The sequence below is a fragment of the Notolepis coatsorum genome (genome assembly GCF_963971535.1).
Source record: "Notolepis coatsorum genome assembly, chromosome: 11".
Classification (NCBI taxonomy): domain Eukaryota; kingdom Metazoa; phylum Chordata; class Actinopteri; order Aulopiformes; family Paralepididae; genus Notolepis; species Notolepis coatsorum.
In genome coordinates, this window is record NC_140175.1 from 35,859,553 (window position 1) to 35,879,446 (window position 19,894).

Here is a 19,894-nt window from a genome sequence, read left to right on the forward strand (position 1 = left end):
CCCCCTCTCCGTTTGTTTGCTGAGCGCCAAAGTCCTCTGGATTAGCCCGGCGCTACCTTAAACACCAAAGTCCTCTGGATTAGCCTGGCGGTACCTTAAACGCCTGGTGGGAACATCCAGTGCATTTAGCCTAGCGAAGCTGCCTGAATGCTCTCTCCTTTTCTTTCTTTTTATCTTTTTTTTAAGTTGTTAGCCAGCTGTCTTGGGAGGGCCGCTGGCTAAGCGAGACTCCCACAGGAGTTTTAAACATGACACGCTCTTAAATCTGCGGTCAAGTGGACGCGAAGAGGCGAGATGAGCTCAAGCCTGTCGGTACAGTAAACCTGTTTGATAAGTGTCCAGCGGGGACTCTGAGATAAGTGTAGGATGTTGCTGAAAGCAGACTACCAGCTTTTTCAGTGTCAAGCTTCCAGACAGGGGTATTCCTCTGCCCCTGGTGCAAGTTCAGCCAGTGTTGTCAAACTCTTGTCTCCTGCAGAGGAATAGATTCACACCCCTCAACCCCCCTCCAACTGTGCTGCGTGTCACACCGATACACTCTACAGCTCCATAGATAATGCGTTGGGACAGATGGAAAATGTGAATGTCACAGTCTCCAGGATGATTTCACGAGGAGCACGGTTCATTTTCTGGTTCATATCTGGTGCTGGGATTGCTGCACTTCTATTGCACACGCTAGACCATGATTCAAACCCCAGTGAGTTTAAAGGTGTATTCCCATGCAGTATGACGTTGTTGCACCCAGACAAGCCGATACGAGGTACTATTTGTGACATTAAAGGGGCACTTCACCACAAAACAATGCAGATTCATTTTGCACATTATCTCACACATATCCAAAAACTCTAAACCGTTTTGCAGACATTAATTTAGTTTGACAGTTATTGAGAATACATTTGTTTGAATATGGCCACCAGATGTCATCGGGGACATTAGATCCTTGTGTTGATTACAGCTCAATGAAATTATTAGGTAGCAGTCCATATAAGACAAGGGGTTATTATCATTTAATCTACAATCAACATATAGTAATATTTGGTCCCACATCGTAGGCCTATAGGATCTTCTTGAATCTCTGGAACATGTTTAAGCATGATTCCAATTCTCATTTTAATTTGCCCTATTTATTTCCCAGAGCCTCTTCTTTCCATGTATTGGCTAGATCTTTTTTTTATACATTTTTGCACACACCAATTTTTTTTTTAATTAATTATCCCCTTCCCTGCCTGACTACCTCAGGCCCCAAAATAAATATAATACAACTACATAATGTAACTATTTATCCCCACACCCAAAAGTAAAACAACTTTTGCAAACTGGGCAGGAAATTCGGTAGGCAGTGTTCTTGGCTCCAACAAGGACAGCTACTTGATTAATAAAGCTAATCTATCGCTTGTGTCCTCCCTTTCTCCTCCTCCGTCCTCCTCTTCTCGCCCTGCTCCTTACTCATTGCTCATCGACATGCGACCGTGAACGAGTACCCGGGGATATTTCCATAACCATAATTCATGGCGTGAGCACACCTGCAAAACTGACTGACTGACTGATAGATGGACGTCCGTGGGGACAGATGGGGGTATCGGTGAAGAATGGTCCCATCTTCCGAGACGGCTACGCGCGACTGTGAGCGCACAGGGGGGGGTGGGACACACATTCATCTTCAAACCCTCCCCCCTCCTCTCTCCGGTTTGCTCATATCATATCTGGACACCAGGCCCGGCGTTGTGTCACGCTACACTGCTCCGCGCGGCTCTGAGTAAATAGCCCTTGTCTCGACGAATCATCGGCCCTCTGAGAGACTTCCAGGTCTACATATCTCACTTTAATTGAACCGCTGATGGATCGCGGGGGCGGCGGCGAGCAGCGGCAGTGCGGTAATGGAGACTGCAGATGAATAGTTGCACCTTTGTTTTCTTTTATTTATTTATTCTTTTAAGAGAGAGATCTTTCTTTGGACGTTCTCTTGGGTGTGTGTGTGTGTGTGTGTGTTTCTGGGAGACGATGGAGAATACTCTACTTTCACATTCCATCACCATGGCTGTGGCACAATGGGGCAGAACATATTTAGATGGGTCATAGTCGTCGTCGTCCCCCCTGTGGGTTGGTGATTTTCTGCAGAGAGTGGAAAGGAAGCAGGGAGTGGATTCTTCCCCTCCGTTCATAAATAAATGATAGGAGACACTTGTTACTAGTTAGTATTGCTCATTTTGCAGTGACTGTACACACATTTAACAAATAACATGACTCCCCTGCTCTGCTTTCTCAGGTGAACCAGTGTGTTCGCAGTTTCTACGTCAAAACATTGCCTCCCTTGAAAAATTTAAAACAAGTTATTATGGTTCTTCATCTGAGGCACTCCATTATTGGGTGTCACGTTAGCGCTAGGTAAGAGGCCTAAGACCTTTGGTAAAACAAATACTCAAATACACACACACACACACACACACACACACACACACACACACACACACACACACACACACACACACACACACACACACACACACGCACACATGTATGCACACACGCACATACAAGCTTCAGTGACATCACAGATATCTTGTTGATTAGCACCACAGAAGACGGAGCAGCAGGACAGTGTGACATGCTATTTTGAGCTGCTCGCTTTTTTACGCTTCCATTGTACACATTCCGACGCTCACCCCGGCTGTTATCAGCCACACTGCGCACGGTCTGTCTCTTTTAAGTGTGAAACCGTTTTGGCCCGTTTCTCTATTTTCACTTCCGTCTCTCTCTCTTCTCTCTCTCTCACCACGCCCCCCCCCCCCCCCGACAGCCATGGAACCCAAGCAGCAGGAGGTGGTGGAGGACCTGATGCAAAGGTTCAAGGAGAGTCTCCGCACCCCCAACGCCACCATGGACATGGCCCACTTCCAGCACGTCACCCACAGCTCGTCCACGGGCCGCAAGAGGGGCCCCAGCCACACCAGAGGTACGAGACGGCCGCGTGGTAGACGGGGAAGGCGTGTCAGATGAACATTCAGTCATGGTGTGGTGATTTTAGTGATATAAATGGCAAATGGTAAATGGTGCATTTATATAGCGCTTTTATCCAAAGCACTTTACAATTGTGTTCCTCATATTTACCCGTTCACTCACGCACATTCACACCGATGGCGGAGGCAACCATGCAAGGTGCCAACCTGCTCATCGGAAGCAGTTAGGGGTTAACTGCTCTACCTCCTGAGCCACTGTCGATAATGTGTTTCATCTTACTAAATGCACTTGGATGGATGCTAGGTGATCCTAATCTATGGCTCTGTTTTCATCATCCCACTGTGACTGTGGTGAAACTGATTTCATGGTTTCAGGAAACAACTTGAAGGCATCATCTTCCAAACTACTGTTGATGTCCTAACGTTACCACAGAGGTCTGCTAGGCCCACTATAATAACACCTGCCCACCCACCACCAACTCAACATATTTTGCTCAGAGCTCAAGGCAAAGTTGCTCACATAATTTAGTCAGGAAGAATAGTTACCAGCTTTCTCTTTCCTCTGCCATTGCTGTTGTTTGTTCAGTTTTGCTATCGAATAATCGAATAATCTATCAGACAGCATTCTCACTTATACACAGAGCAGATATAAACAGCCTCCTCGCGATGCATCCTGGTACATGTAGGCCCTGCCAGCACGGCCAACATAGCACGCACCGAGGAAGGTATCACTACAATTGACTACATTTACCATAAACACTTTGTTATTCTCGTTTGCCTTTAATTGTCTAGGCTAAAACATCATCAGAATAATTAGGTCTATCATACACCTCTCAAACATTGACTTGGTTCTTTATGTGAGCACTTGAAAGAGTCTGCAGGGAAATGTCAGGCAGGACTCTACGCTCTCTGTCTAGTGACAGCCGGGGAGCCAATGGAGCTGGACGCTGGGGGGACTGGAAGGGAGAAGGTGAAAGGGCCAAATTCTAAAATTAATTTGGTAACGGGGTCCAAACCTGGCGAGAACCTGAGAATCGTGCGACGACATCAGCCGGCAAAAGAGAGACAGTTGCAGGCAATGGGGCAGGTTTGACCAGCATTGGTGGATGTTCCGAGCGGGTCTCGACATGATTCAGCATGTCCTCTTGTCACCTCCAGGAAGTCCTTAAGCTGTTGAGCATTCTCTTTGCGAAGCCTGCCCGTTTTGCGTCGGACTATATCGGCCACTAATGACACAACTTCTGCTAGGCACATAGGGAATAGGGACACGATATGTCGATATAGGTCTAAGTACTTTGTCAATAACTCTGGCCTGTACAGCAAATTAAACAAAGGGATGTTACAGTAGGTTATTATACATAGCAGTCGGCGACAGCCTTTATACATACTGCAGTATAATGGAATATAAAGGGGAAATACTTGTCAATTTACATTACAGCCTGTTTTCCCCACCAGGCAGACTTTGCTTTTTGCTGTTTGCTGAATGACTGGATATTTTACTGGTGAGGCATTTCCTGCTGCAGGGAAATATGTCATTTAGCTGACACCTTTATCCAAAGTGACTTACAAATTGTGTAACAACTAGCAAGTCACAGCTCTAGCGGTACACCAGGTGCACCTCTGGCTGCTGAGGGTAAGTGGTATTGTTCGTCTAGCAGTGGCAGACTTGAATTCTTTACTCTGAGTGCATAGTAGTATAGACATAGCACAGTAGGTAGTAGTATAGCCATAGTAGCATAGTAGTAGTATATGCATAGTAGATAGTAGTATAGGCATGTACAGTAGCATAGTACATTCTGTAACAGTAATAATAATAATAATATTAATGATAATGATAATAATAATAATAATAATAATAATAATAATAATAATAATAATAATAATAATAATAATAATAATAATAATAATAATAATAATAATAATAATAATAATAATTAATAATAATAATAATAATAATAATAATAATAATAATAATAATAATAATAATAATAATAATAATAATAATAATAATAATAATAATAATAATAACTTTATTAATTTATATAGCACATTTCATACATGGATTGCAGCTCAAAGTGCTTTACAGCAAATAGCATACAATGAACATAGGCATACAATGAGCATACAGTTGACAGAATAAAAGCAATGCATAAAGTGCAGACATAATAATAAGTATACAAGACAATAAAAGTAGTGCAATGTAGAAAGTGCAGACATAAGAATAGACATAAAATAAGTACAATAAGGGGCGCCCGAGTGGCGAACCACGTAACGCGCTGCGTCGCGGCACGGCCGACCCGGGTTTGATTCCCGGACCTGGCGTTCTTTGCCGAATGTCTTCCCCCGCTCTGTCTCCCATTCTTCCTCTCTCTTTCTCTACCGGACTGCCCGGTAGTAAAAACCAATACAAATCTACCAAAAACATAATAATAAAAAAATTTAAAATAGGAAAACACAAAAAGCCTGCATGCCACTCACACCGCCATGCACGGCGACGGGAGTGCCAACCCCGCTGGTCGCGCCATCTCTCCCAGTAGAATACAGTAAGAAAGTAATTTTATTATAATTCATTAAAAAAGTGTGTTTTTAGTCAACAGCACACAATTGGGTGGGTTTCACTTTCAGCTGTCCTGACTGTGGTGAGAAGTCGGGGCCAGGGTAGAGAATTGTCTGCCTCATTTCAATGACCCCCCCAGGAGCCATAAGAGGAGTGAGTCTCAGGCAGCCAGATGATGCAGAGCGTACGGACCTTGGGGGTGTGTAGTTAAGAGACCATTGACCGTTGAGGCAGATTCATGCACCGATGGGAAGCCAGTAGAAGTAGGGTGGTGTGGGCTGAGAGATCAGGCGGGTCGCCACATTCTGTATGACTTGAAGCGCCTTGGGGGGCGCAAGTCTGTAAACGAGCTAGCAGTGCATTGCAATAGTCGAGGCGAACCAATGACAGACAGCTGTGACAGGTCTCTGAATAAAAACTGTGTGAATGAATAATATATGCATATTTAGAAAGACATATATGTATAGTGTGGTAAAGGTTATTTGGCATCAGGGGCGCCAGAGTGGCGCACCACGTAACGCACTGCAGTGCAATGCGGCCGTCCCGGGTTTGCCTCCCGGCACCCGGCGACTTTTGCGGAATGTACTCGCCCCATATCTTCTCCTATCCTTCCTCTCTGCCGGGTCTGTCCAATAAAGCAATAGAAATGCCAATTAAAAAAAGAAATATGGTTATTTGGCATCATGTCTTCAAGTAGCGTCAACACAGCTATGATGAAGAATAATAATACAGATAAGATAAGATAAGATATATATAATGCAGAGATGAACCTCAGAGCAGAATGAAGTGGGATTGAGATGAACTTGCACAATACTATATACTCCAGTCATATTTATTTTTGGTCACCACTGGTTGGTTTTCAAGGCTGAAAATGACTAAACACAGCACACATCATTCTAGCGATGTGATGCAGCTACAGGCTCAATACAGAGTCACTTTGCATCAATTTGTGTTTTTGTTACAAACAGGACAGCATACAACCATTACAAAGTGAAGCTACCACGGCACACACACACCCGTGGACAATGTTTGAGTGAGTATCTCATCCATCTATCTGTATCTATTCTAAAATAAAGAAATATCACACAACTCGATGGTTGCTAGAGAGGTAACAGCCAGAAGCCGGACAGCGATGTTGTTCACAAGTGCCAGACGCAAAGCTCACAGACGACTTGGCTGGACATACGGGATGACTCCAGTGTGTCCAATGATTCGGGAGAAAAACCAAGAGGCTGTCCAGTGGCTTGGGACAATGGAGCTGTGGCATGATGTAGTGGTCACGGATGAGAAGCCACTGTGGCGCTGGCACCGCGCTGAAGAACCAGCGCCAGGACACCCTCTCAAAGTACACTGTTGGGGAGCAATTGCACAGATGGACTGCATCTTTTATAGAGCACTTTTATCCAAAGCGCTTTACAACTTACAGTATGCCTCACATTCATCATCAACCTTTATTTATTCTCGAAAATACAATTGAGGTCACCCTCATGTTCAATGTCGTCGAGACTTTACAGGCATTTCAATGCACACATGTCTACAATATAACAATAATAAATATTAACTAGACAATTCCGCGCGGGGGAAATTGTGAAAGTGTGGGTGACGCCTGTGCACCGCCGGCCAACGGGGGAGAGGGTCTATCTCTCTATCTACTTCCATTTTCTTTTGCACTCCTCGACTGTTGATATAATAAGACAAAAATATCTTACTTAAATAAACAATTTGAGGTGTTCAACCAGTCATATACATAAAGGACACTTGTCAGAGCTTTACTTTTATCAATAACAAAATGTTTAGGACACAATAACTAATGTCCAAAATGTCAGTTAGAACCTTGAAATCATGGTACCACTAAAAAAATTTAATAAAATCAACGGATAGACAAAGGAAAAACAGAACAAAACAGAACAACACGTCGACAAGTACGGCAAGAGTCAAAGTGAGTCAGGGAAGGCCAGGCGATATAGGTGGGTTTTGAGTTTTGATTTAAGGCGAGACACTACAGGTGAATAGGGTAAAACATTTAACTAATAGATATCACAATGAAACTTCCCCAGTTGATTACTTATATTAAGACAAGACTTTTTTGTATTACAAGTTTTCTGACATTATGTTTCAATATGCAAATGAGGCATGACCTACTTAAATATGCATATAATTCCAGGACAGAAATCTGAACATTGGATAATGCCATTTTCAAAATTATAGTTTCATTTTGTTGACACATTAGAGCCAAAGGTTATTACAGAGGGGATTTTGGATATCTCTTTTTATCACTCCATAAATCAGAAAATACTCCATTTTTATGGTAAAATTCCATATTTCGCCATGTTTTTATGAATAAAATGTGATATAAATCAGGGTATGAATGCGATATCAACAAACCCTTCTGTAAATACCTTCAGAACATAGATATGAATAGAACTGGAAGGGTTGGTGTATGTGAGTGCTACTGAAGTGGAGATTTCTGGCTCAGAGTATGAGGAAAAACTCTTAAAACTCATTTTTGGGAAAACACCTTCAAAGTTCACTCTCTCACTCTCTATATGAGCCTGTATCACACTTCTCTCTCCTCCTCTGTCTCTCTCACTCTCTATATGAGCCTGTATCACACTTCTCTCTCCTCCTCTGTCTCTCTCACTCTCTATATGAGCCTGTATCACACTTATCTCTCTCCTCTGTCTCTCTCACTCTCTATATGAGAAAAAAACAAACGAACTAAAACAAAAACGCAAAAAAACAAACGAACTAAAACAAAAACTAACTTTTCGGGTTTTCTGACTTTTTCAAGTTTTTGAACTTTTTCGGAATTTTCGGGTTTTCGGACTTTTCCGAGATTTGGGATTTTTCCGAGTTTTCGGATTTTTCCGAGTTTTCGGCTTTTTCCGAGTTTTCGGATTTTTCCGAGTTTTCGGGTTTTCAGACTTTTCCGAGTTTTTGAACTTTTTCGGATTTTTGCTGTTTCCGAGTTTTTGGAATTTTCAGAGTTTTTGGGGTTTTCGGACTTTTTAGAGTTTTTGAACTTTTTCGGATTTTTGATGTTTCCGAGTTTTCGGAATTTTCAGAGTTTTTGGATTTTTCCGAGTTTTCGGATTTTCGGACTTTTCCGAGTTTTTGAACTTTTTCGGATTTTTGATGTTTCCGAGTTTTCGGATTTTTCCGAGTTTTGTGATTTTTCGGAGTTTTGGAACTTTTTAGATTTTTCCGAGTTTTCGGATTTTTCCGAGTTTTCGGATTTTTCCGAGTTTTCGGATTTTTCAGAGTTTTCGGGTTTTGGGATTTTTCCGAGTTTTTGAACTTTTTCGGATTTTAGATTTTTCCGAGTTTTGGGATTTTTTCGAGTTTTCGGATTTTTCCGATCAACATCGACCAATGGCACAATCCGCAAGTCTCTACGACAAACGGTTCAAGAGATACACTGAGGGGGTGTGGCCTAAGGGGGCGTGGTCTAAGGATCGGGGGAGTGGTCAACATCGACCAATGAAAGGTGGTCAACATCGACCAATGGCACAATCCGCAAGTCTCTACGACAAACGGTTCAAGAGATACACTGAGGGGGTGTGGCCTAAGGGGGCGTGGTCTAAGGATCGGGGGAGTGGTCAACATCGACCAATGAAAGGTGGTCAACAGGGGGAGTGGTCAACATTGACCAATGAAAGGTGGTCAACATCGACCAATGGCACAATCCGCAAGTCTCTACGACAAACGGTTCAAGAGATACACTGAGGGGGTGTGGCCTAAGGGGGCGTGGTCTAAGGATCGGGGGAGTGGTCAACATCGACCAATGAAAGGTGGTCAACATGGACCAATGAAAAATTAAAGAGGATATCCCTACTGAGTACAATGACACAACCCACAAGACAGAGGGCGCTGTCCAGCAATTCAGTACTGCAACACAGTGATGGCCAATGATGGGTTAAGTGGATGATGTCATTGGCAGGTCAGCTCAGCCATGAGCCCTGAGCCTCACAGCTGTTAAGCCTGAACCAATCAGCCATGAGCCACACAGGTGAAGCAATCACTATGACTTGCATATTTTCTATCCAATGCATTTCTATGGAGGCAGATGCATGACTGCATTGTCACATTGATTAAAAGAAAACTATAAGAGATGAAGCGTTGTGACTCGCACAAGAGCACTACAATGAGTAGGCGAAGGGTTGTGCGCGAGATTGTGGCATTCGTGCGATATTGTGGCACTCCTTCGGCGATCGGAACAGAAGGCTAAAAAATTGTGTGAAAAAATTGATTTCTAGAGGGCGATTGCATGGCGGTCAATGGGGAGGAGAACCTTCAAACAAATGGTCGTCAGTTGAGATAGAAATGTCCAATTCCATTTATTTTTCTTTTGTGAGTGGGCTGACAGCCGTGTCATCGTTTTGATGTGTTTGTTTTATTTATACGTCCAAAATTGAGATCACACTCGCAATTCACCCAAGGTAGGGGGAAAAAGATTATTTCAGCTGCTACACTCTAAAATTCAATGCATTCCCAATGGGACCGACATTTTACCGTTTAAAGTCGATTCGTAGCCAGACGGTGCGGTGAAACTTTTACGAGTTCGAAGACCGCAGTTGCCATAGGCAAGCCGCTCGTTTTGATACCTTTCACGTGTATGGTGCGCGAACGCTTACGTGTTGCAAAGTGTTTGAAACTCTAAATTGCACTGTATTTCCGAAATTTTACCGTTTAAAGTCGATTCGTAGCCAGACGGTGCGGTGAAACTTTACGAGTTCGAATAGCACATCGAGTTGGAGCAAGCCGGTCGTTTTGATACCTTTCACGTGTATGGGGCGCGAACGCTCTGGCACGAGTGTTGTTTGCAAAATCGGTGGATCTCGCACTCTAAATTGCATGCATTTCTGAAATTTTACCGTTTAAAGTCGATTCGTAGCCAGACGGTGCGGTGAAACTTTACGAGTTCGGAGACCAGTGTTGCCATAGGCAAGCCGCTCGTTTTGATACCTTTCACGTGTATGGGGCGCGAACGCTTACGTGTTGCAAAGTGTTTGCAAAATCGGTGGAATAAATAAAAAATAAATAAAAAGAGTATGGATATGTATAGTGTGGGTTGCAACCTGGCTTCGCCAGGTCACCCACACTAATAACTATCTATATACAGTATTACTCTTCACACATGGACCGCAGTCCTGAGTGCACCACAGCAATTAGTATTAAATGGACATAGGCATAAAATCAGCACACTAATTGACTAAATAAAAAAACAATGCATAAATTGACATAAGAATAGGTAGAAACGTCAATAACAGTAGTGCAATGTAAAACGGGCAGACTTAAGAATAGGCATAAAATAAGTACAATAGCACAATGCCGCTCGAAGGCATGTGAACCCCCCCCCCCCCCTGGAACAGTCAGTCCCCCCAAACACCCCACACATCAATCCCTACCACATCCCCCCCCCCCCCCCCCCCCCCCCCCGATAAAGCACGCCATGACCGAAGGAAAACACAAACAGCCCACGCGCCACACTGCCATGCACGGCAACGGGAATACCACCCCTGCGGGCCGCCCCATCTCCCCCGGTCCCGGTGCCCCCGTCACCATGAGGAAAACCAGTGAATCCCCCCCCAAACTACACAGAGGAATGACAGGCCACGCACCCATTCACTCACACATTCACACACATGGATGCAACCAATGCGAGATGCCAACCTGCTCATCGGGAGCAGTTAAGGGTTAAGTGTCTTGCTCAAGGACACTTCGACATGCTCCCAGGAGGAGCCGGAATCGAACCGCCCCCCTATCTGCTGAGCCACAGGTCCCCTTGTCACATTTGATGGATTCCGTGAGTCTGCCTCAGGGCAGCTCTGGCTGCAATTGTAGCTTACCACCACCGGTATGACTGTGTATGAACGAATAATTGCTCTGTGAAGTGCTCTGGGTGTCATGAAGAGCGCTATATAAATCCAAGCCATTATTATTATTCATTATTATAATGAACAGAAGCGATAATCAAGGAGAATGCGGGCCCATACATATAAGAAACCTTTGGCGAAGAACATCTAGACAACGACCCCGAACACTCTGCTGCAAAGGCCTGCATTGAGGCAGGGTGAATACATTGGATCATAATGCCCCCAGAATCCCCAGATCTGAACCCCATATATGATGAAATATTACACTGGGAGAGAAGCCAAACCACCGACAAATATGATTTGATATCTGCCATTAAGGAACAATATATTTAGTGTCCAAACATGTCACAATCTTATAGAAGGTTTAGTAAAGGTGCTGGTGTTGATTGTCCAGAATAATGGAGGTCACAGGGGCAAGTGACTCTGGGTTTAGCCTGTGCATATTGTAGGCTTGGGCCGGAAGGCACATGGGAGTGACATTATTATATATTTTTTGTTCTTATTACTTTTTCATGACTGCCATTGGCTCTCATATTGCTTGACACAGAACACATGGAGAAATAGAGACATATATACAATGATAACAAATAATGACAATGGGAGAGGCAGAGCAGGGGAGAACAGTCCATGACCTGGCAGGAGGGGCAGCCCATGGCCAGGCAGGAAGGGCAGACCGTTGCACAATAACTTACCTGAGACCTGGAAAACAAGCTGTTATCAGTCCAATCTATACATTTGGTGAGCAACACTTGGCATGTAATTACACACCCATTGCTATCCCCCCAGTTGTCTCCAAGATACTATATAATAATAATTGCAGCAGAGCAACTCACAACACATATACTGTAGAGACAAATCAGCTACTGCATCAACAACAATTTAGATTCAGACCCAAACACTTTACTGAGACTGCAAACTGCCATCTGCTCGAGCAAACGAAAGGTCTTCTGGATAAAGGTCATGTTGTGGGAGTGGTCTTCTTAGACTTACAAAAGGCTTTCGACACTGTCAACCACAGTGTGCTGATATTCAAACTCGATGCTAGGTCCACTGCTATTTAGCATGTATATTAATTACCTACCTGTAACTTGTCCTGCGGTGGGCTGCCAAATGTATGCGGATGATACAGTAATTTACACATCTTCCAAAACATCTAGGAAGCTTACTGTGTCCCTACTTCCTGTGTTGCATTGGCTTGAGTTATCTCACTTAACTCAATTAACAAAAAACCTCTCTGTTTTACCATACGCAAACGGTAATAAAATCAATTCATGGTAAAAGTCATCAGTGAGGTTGAATATTTGATAAACAAGTGAATAACATTTGTCAAAAGTCCAGCTTTCCCCTACATCTGTATTTGTATATAGGCTATATATTTGTGGATGCATTTTAGTATGTATCTACATCTGTATTTGTGAAATATATAGATTTATTTTCTTCTCCTCCATTTTAACTTTCTATAAAAGTGTTGTAAATTAGCGTTTTGCTACAAACACTAAACTCAGTGCATCGGGCATTTTTGTGTATAGGTGTATGCAACCATTATAATGCTACTGTAATGCCCTTATCAAATACACTTAACATTACAACTTTTGATATGGACAAGTTTTGTCAAGGTTTTTTTTAGGACATTTAAAAACGATCACTTACTTGACGAGTTGGCTTGGATTGCTCCAAAAAAAGAAAACTTACAACACTCAAATTATCAGATGCAGCATAAACATGATGCAACATTATGCCCCTATTGCCAGACCATGGACTGCCTCTCCTGTTCTCCCCCAATCTGTGTAACATGCTGGCCCTCTTGCCAGACCATGGACTGCCTCTTCCGCTCTCCCATTCTTCATTTTACATTTACATTTTACATTTAGTCATTTAGCTGATGCTTTTATCCAAAGTGACTTACAAGTGCTGTTCAATAAGTCAGCATGAAGGGTACAACTCTGGCAGCTAAGGGTAAAGTAACATTGTTTGTCAAACAGTGTCAAACTAGAGAGCTACAGACTTGAGTGCATATTAGCATATAGGCACGGTAGATTCCTTAGTAGCAGAATGTGTACTAGTAATACTAGTACTAAAGTACAAAGGCTAGTACATATTCATATTTATTTATTTATTTTAATTTCAGATATTGATTGAAGAAGTGTGTTTTTAGTCGACAATGGATAAGTGGGCGGGTTTCGGCTGTCCTGACTCCTCTTCTCTCTTGCTCATGTTCCCCTGTTAGGTTAGTGTTCATATTTTCATGTATTTTGTTTATCTTATCTCAGTGTTATGTATTTTATAAATTTTTTCTCCTTATTTGTAAAAGATATTTCCCATCCCAATTTCGTATTGGCAATTCTCCCCTCCCCTGTCTTGAACGTTGCTCGACTATGCCTCCCACTGGTCGGCTGTAGTGAGGATAGAAGCCTTGCATCACGTGTCCCCTCCGGTACATGAGGAGGCAGCCTGTCGCATCTTTTCACCAGACAGCGCGGACTCTCAGTGGTGAGGAGTAACGCGTGGGAGGCTCACGCTGCCCCCGATACTTCCTGTCTCTGCTGTGCAGGCGTCACCCAACCGACCTGTAGGAGTCGCTGTCCACAACGTCCAATCCCCACCCATCGACTTCCACCCACTACCTCTGTCAATTGAGATAGTATGATGACTGGCCCAAGCCAAGTTCAAGTTCAAGTTCAAGTTCTTTAATAGTTGTCATACAGAAGTACAGAATACTTTCATACAAAATGCTTCTTACTGGCGCTCCAGAGACTGTGCTAGACAAGATAGTATCAAATAACATAATAACATAATATAGCATGAATTTAGAAGAAGAAAATGAGGTCACAGTGTTCGGTATAGACATATGTACAATGTTCTGAGTTACCATATAATATACAATACACAATACTATGCAGTGTACTAATGTACAGTACTATCTAGTGCAAAGCAGAAATGGGATGAGGTACAATTTTAGGTACAATTTACAGTAAGGTGTACGAGTTGTAGTGCAATCCTTCATCCATAAATATAAAGTGTGGGGAGTGGGTGCTACAGTGTGTTTGTTTAAAGTGGGTGTGTGCTATAAAGTGTGTGGAGTGGGTGCTACAGTGTGTTTGTTTAAAGTGAGTGTGTGCGTGTGGATGTGTGTGCTATGTGTGTTTGGTGGTTGTTGTTGTGTAGTGTTCATTCATTCAAGCCGCATGCAATGCTGACACCGGGATTCGAGACCAGAGTCTCTTGCATTGGTGACGAGCGCAATCTCCGCTACGCCACCCAGCCGCCCGTCTGGTTACCATTGTTGTAGTTATTTTAGTCCATGTAGTTCTTTGTAGTATCCCCTCCCAGGTGTCTCTTGTATGTAATCATCCCAGGTGTGTCTCATCATCTTCCCTCTGTGTATTTCAGTCCCTGTTCTCTGTTCAAATATTGTGGTGTCATTGTTTAATGTCCAATGTTGTATGCCCTTAGTGTTTCCTTTGAGTATCAGTCTGTTATAGTTTGTTCCTGTTTAGTATTTTATTTTAGTTAGGTTAGTCAGCTTGGCTGTCAGCAAAGCCTGTGTCCTGTCATTGCCTTCAATGAATACACCCTGCCTTGTATTCACTTCACCTGCATCCTGCCAGTTAGAGTAGATTAAAATGTATTGTCATTATACAGCACAAGTACAGTCCAACCAAAATAAGTTTGGCATCCAACCAGAGTGCAAATGTAATGTAAAGTGCAACAGCAATATACAATGCATAGGTCATTCAACTGGGTACAGGATATACAAATTAGTACTACTGAGTGTACTGTAGTGCTGACCAGATGTGTGTACACTGTACAGAGTTGTAGTATAATATGTACACAGTGATACAGGTATAAAGACAGTATGGTAGTAGTCATACTAGCCTGCAGCTCAACTAGTAAGAGTAGGATATGTACATAGATATCTACATATATGTACAAGTACTATGTGCAGGTAAGTGCTGAAGAAAGCCCAGGGATTTAATTAGTTACATTTGGTGTTACCGTATGTTATAGCTGGTTCTACATTGTTCCAGTAAATTTGGGTGTTCAGACATATTGAAAACGGAATTGAAAAAGGAATTGGTCGTTAACGGCGCAGACCACAGGCCGCCTGCTCCTTCGAATACGGAGGGGCTCTTCCTTTGGCTTCGCACAAGGCCTTGTTGAGTGAGTTAGCTTTCCCGGTGCAATTTTGAGATGCAGCACCTGGGTGACCCCAGCTTCTCCCCGAGCAATAAATCTAGCCCATCGCCACGGTCAAGCACTCCAACCGGTTTTAATCATACATGACAGTAAAAAAAAAAGACATCCGTGTCATTGGTCATACCTTATTTTTTATTCCCATAAGAAACCATGCCGCTGTGGAAATGAGACGTTAACCTTGAGTGGCTCATCTGCCCTTGACTGGGTAACATATCCCCCTGCTGCTGCTGTTCTCCACGCCCTCCCAAATGCAAAGTGGTGCACTTAAACACTGCACATTGTGCATGCTTTATCTGCGTACTATAAATCTTTGCGATCACACATGAGAGCGTTTTAACTTAAGATGCATGATTACTGTGCCGCTAGCGGTTCTCTGCGCTCGAGTCGGGACAGTGCGGAAGAACATAAACATGATAAGGGACTCATTTGAGAGCGCTCTTCTTTTGCTGTTATGGGCTTAATTAAAGGCTATCATTTGTCATTAGAAGTCCCGGTGAGTGAATAGCGCTTGGAATTAACGCGCTCGGCTTAACTTTGTTAGCGAATGGCACGCCTCTGTGAAAATCAAATCCTCTCTTCTAACACGGGGGGGGGGGGGGGGGGGGGCGGGGTCAAGCACCCAAAAAACGTCCTCGAAAGTCAAGGGAATAACTCAATTAGTTCAGCGGGGGGGGTGGGGGGGGGGGGGGGGTGGACGGACGGACGGACGGGTTCATCGGCCAGACTTGCCAGATTAGTGCCGCGTCAAGGGAATGAATGCCCCGTCAAAATCCCTGACACGTGTAGAAGGGTGGAGACGGAGGGATCACGGCAGAGTGGGAGTCGGTCGGTGCGAGAGCTTGACACAGCGTTTTCCACAGTGAATTAACAGCCTTTTCTCCCCCCTGTCTCCCCAAGCGCCACCGTATATCTGCACGTTTTACACGGATGGCAGTTTTTAAGGAGATTAAGCAAGAGTGCAGCTTTTCCCCCATTTATTTTTTTCCCTGTTGATGACTTTGGCGTAGTAACAAGCAGAGGGGGCACTCCGCAGACGGGGTAAGAACCAGATAGCACGATTGGACTGCTGGATCAGGTGACGACAACACTGAAGTTACGATTGGTCGGCATGGTCCAGCCATATTTGGTTTGTTACCTAGTCCTGTTTTTAGGAGTTATCATGTGGTGGTAATAGTTAATGCTACCTGACAGAAGAGAGAGAAAAGAGATGAGGACAATACAGTGGCACGCACGCACGCACACACACACACACACACACACACACACACACACACACACACACACACACACACACACACACACACACACACACACACACACACACACACACACACTAACACACATACAAAGACACACACACACACTCATGGTAGGGCTGGGTAAACAGCAATAAAAGCCTGTGTTGAAGTGTACTTCAGCACTGAAGAGGTACGGCTTTCAAACCATTCAGCTATCCTGAGCCCATGGCACTGTCCAAGGTTCTGAGGGCATGCACAGTGCACTAGCTGAGTCTGTGCTTTTGTCAGGGCCTGCCTTCAAGAGGACATACGTCTGAGAAATAGGTGGTATTAGAAGTACAGTATTTTCTTATAGCTGAAATGCATTGGCGGGTGGCACACATTTTATTAACCTGTTAAGTCCTAGCCATATTTTATAAATGGACGATTGCTCCACTTCTACAAGGTCCATTTGCATGTTATTGGTATCTAACGACATCTATGGACCTCAGGGAATGTATTCCCAGTGTCCGAAATAGTGTGTCTGTTACTATGCTTGAGTAAATTCTAATGAACCAAAGGAAAATATCAATTATTTTAACCTTTTTTATTTTTTGTCATCTTTGACGGTGAATAACACCATGCTAACATTGACCTGACATGGAAAGCCTTCTTGAGATCAAGTGTACAATAAATCTAAGCAAATGAATAAAGGGCAGATGATTTACAGGGTTTTTTGTAGATACAGTACTGCATTTTGCCATCCGTACACATGCAATTTGAAATATGAATATAGAATATAGAATATCAGGCATATAATATATAATATTAAATGTTGATATCCATCGAAAGCCCTGGGTCTCCTCTTTCTTAGGACTACAACGGTTTCATGATGGCTTCCTATATTTCCGTCGAATTTATCCGGTTTCCGATCCAATGCGTTCAGATTTCTATAAACTCAGATTTCGCTAATAACACTTAAAGATCATTGGTAAACAAACGTAGTGCTGAAAATATACACTTTAACTGCTGTTTTGACACGGTTAGGGTCTTTACTCTTGGCTACATTTGAAAAAGAAACACAACATTAATTAACACAGAGTGTCTTGATCTATTTATGACGTGAAATTTATCTTGTACCATTACCGTGCCGATCAGGCCAACACATTCCCCGCCATTCACGCTGTACAGCGTTATTGCCCGCCATGCGTTGTCTGCCAGACCACGCTGTACAGCGATATTGAGATCAATATTTCATTTTTTCGCCATGGCATTCATAATTCATATATACACCTCCGACGCTGCAGCTGGACCCTACGGCTCAATACAACAACGGCTCAATACCGCCGCCTGGTGGATGGTCGGGCGAGTTACACTCGAACAACAGGAAGTGGGAGGTGTGCATCGATTAAATTCAGACACTATAGTACATATGGATCGCTTTATAAACTTAATAATCGATATGATTTCGGCGTTTATTGCGACATACAAACCGGACATGGACCTAGGCGATCGACGTCCTATACTTGGGATATTTCACCGCCAGTCTCTTTGACGCACGGTAAGAGGACGCTAACATTATTTTCAGCCCAATTGTTTATTCATTTCACTGCAAACCATCTGATCAATATATCACCTATACTACATAAAGCATTTACTGACGATCACGGAATTATAAACGACCCCCCCCCCCACCTTTCCTCCGTGCATGATGACGCATAATGTATACGATCATATACAGTTGAATTTTTTAATATAGCGTGTCTAGGGAATAAACGGCAATCGATAATCTATATATGCGTTTAGGCCTATAACTCATGTTCTACGAATTACTGCAGAAAACGATAAAAACATACTTATATTCTAGACGGTATTAACACAACAATGCATGAATGAAAAAGTATAATGTTCCTACATCCTGAACGATAGATAATCGATGTTGAATGGGCCATAGTAATGTCAATTTAGCAAAACAATTTAAAAAGTTATAGCCCTGCAAAGAAGGTGAACATCTCCATAGGCTTACAGTGGTGGCAGACTGGCTATATTGATGGATATAAGTTATGGCAGGGAATGTGTTAAGGGGTAGCAGCAAATCTCGTTGACAACAACATTCCTTAGTGCAACAGTATATCACTGTGATAATGTGACTACAGTGCACAGGCCACTGCGTGACCACGATGTCACACATGACTGTACATTTAGTTCTATGCCCACCTGTTTAGGCAGTGTTGTGACTGTAAAGGGAGGTAATGAGCCCAACAGCATGTAGAGCAGCCTTGATGGAGTTGTGCCAGAGACACTCTAGCCTGTGTCATGAGGAGATGGAGCACTGTGGGGTTTTTGAGTGGAGAGATCGGTAACAATATAGATGGACAATGAAGCTGCAGGACAAACACATTCAGAGAAAATAATTAAATGTGATGTGATTTTATGTTGAGTGATTTGAATTGATTGAGGTGATTGAGGTGAAACGAGTTTTAAAGATGGTTTAAATGATCACAATCTCTGCCAAAAGGCTGGGAATCTGGCAGAAACCACTGGATGGCACATGCGATCAAACTGGTCTTTAAGTGGACATTGTTTTCCCCTTTTCGACACAGTAATTGACCTGTGAACTCAAATATGACCGAAAAACGATGATATGTGTGACATATTCCTAGATACGGACGACTCCCTTCTCTGTAGGGAGACTTTGGTTATACTGAATAGAGTGCTCCTACAGTAGCATATCACCCTTCCCCAACATGATTGTATTGCTGGACAATGTGGGTAATAATAAACCCATTCCATGCATTACATTTGATTTTTATAATTTTTCATGGAATTTTGCCTTTTTCTTTTTTATAATTGGCATCACATCAACAATTGATCCAAACTGTAATATCATTGACAGAGAACATGGGATGTGTCTGATAAACAGTATGCTAAACAGAGGGGAAGTTCCTCCCCTTCACCTTTCACCACAGGACCTTATTTCAGAGAAAAACATGTACGGTAGTCAACAGCGAGAGACCAACTTTTTTTTTATCCTGTTTGAATTGTGCCAAGAATTTCACATATTCAGTTTGTAAACTTTTGTCTTCTTCT

At 43.1% G+C, this 19,894-nt stretch overlaps 1 protein-coding gene across 1 annotated transcript in view; it reads left to right on the top strand.

Annotated features, from left to right (window-relative positions):
* Nucleotides 1-19,894, top strand: part of LOC311237093 (astrotactin-2-like) — a gene marked incomplete at both ends in the record, with an annotated part of 729,417 nt that overhangs the window by 356,753 nt on the left and 352,770 nt on the right. The window contains 1 exon segment of the mRNA XM_084324899.1: nt 2,798-2,953. Coding sequence (XP_084181025.1) covers nt 2,798-2,953 — 156 coding nt within the window.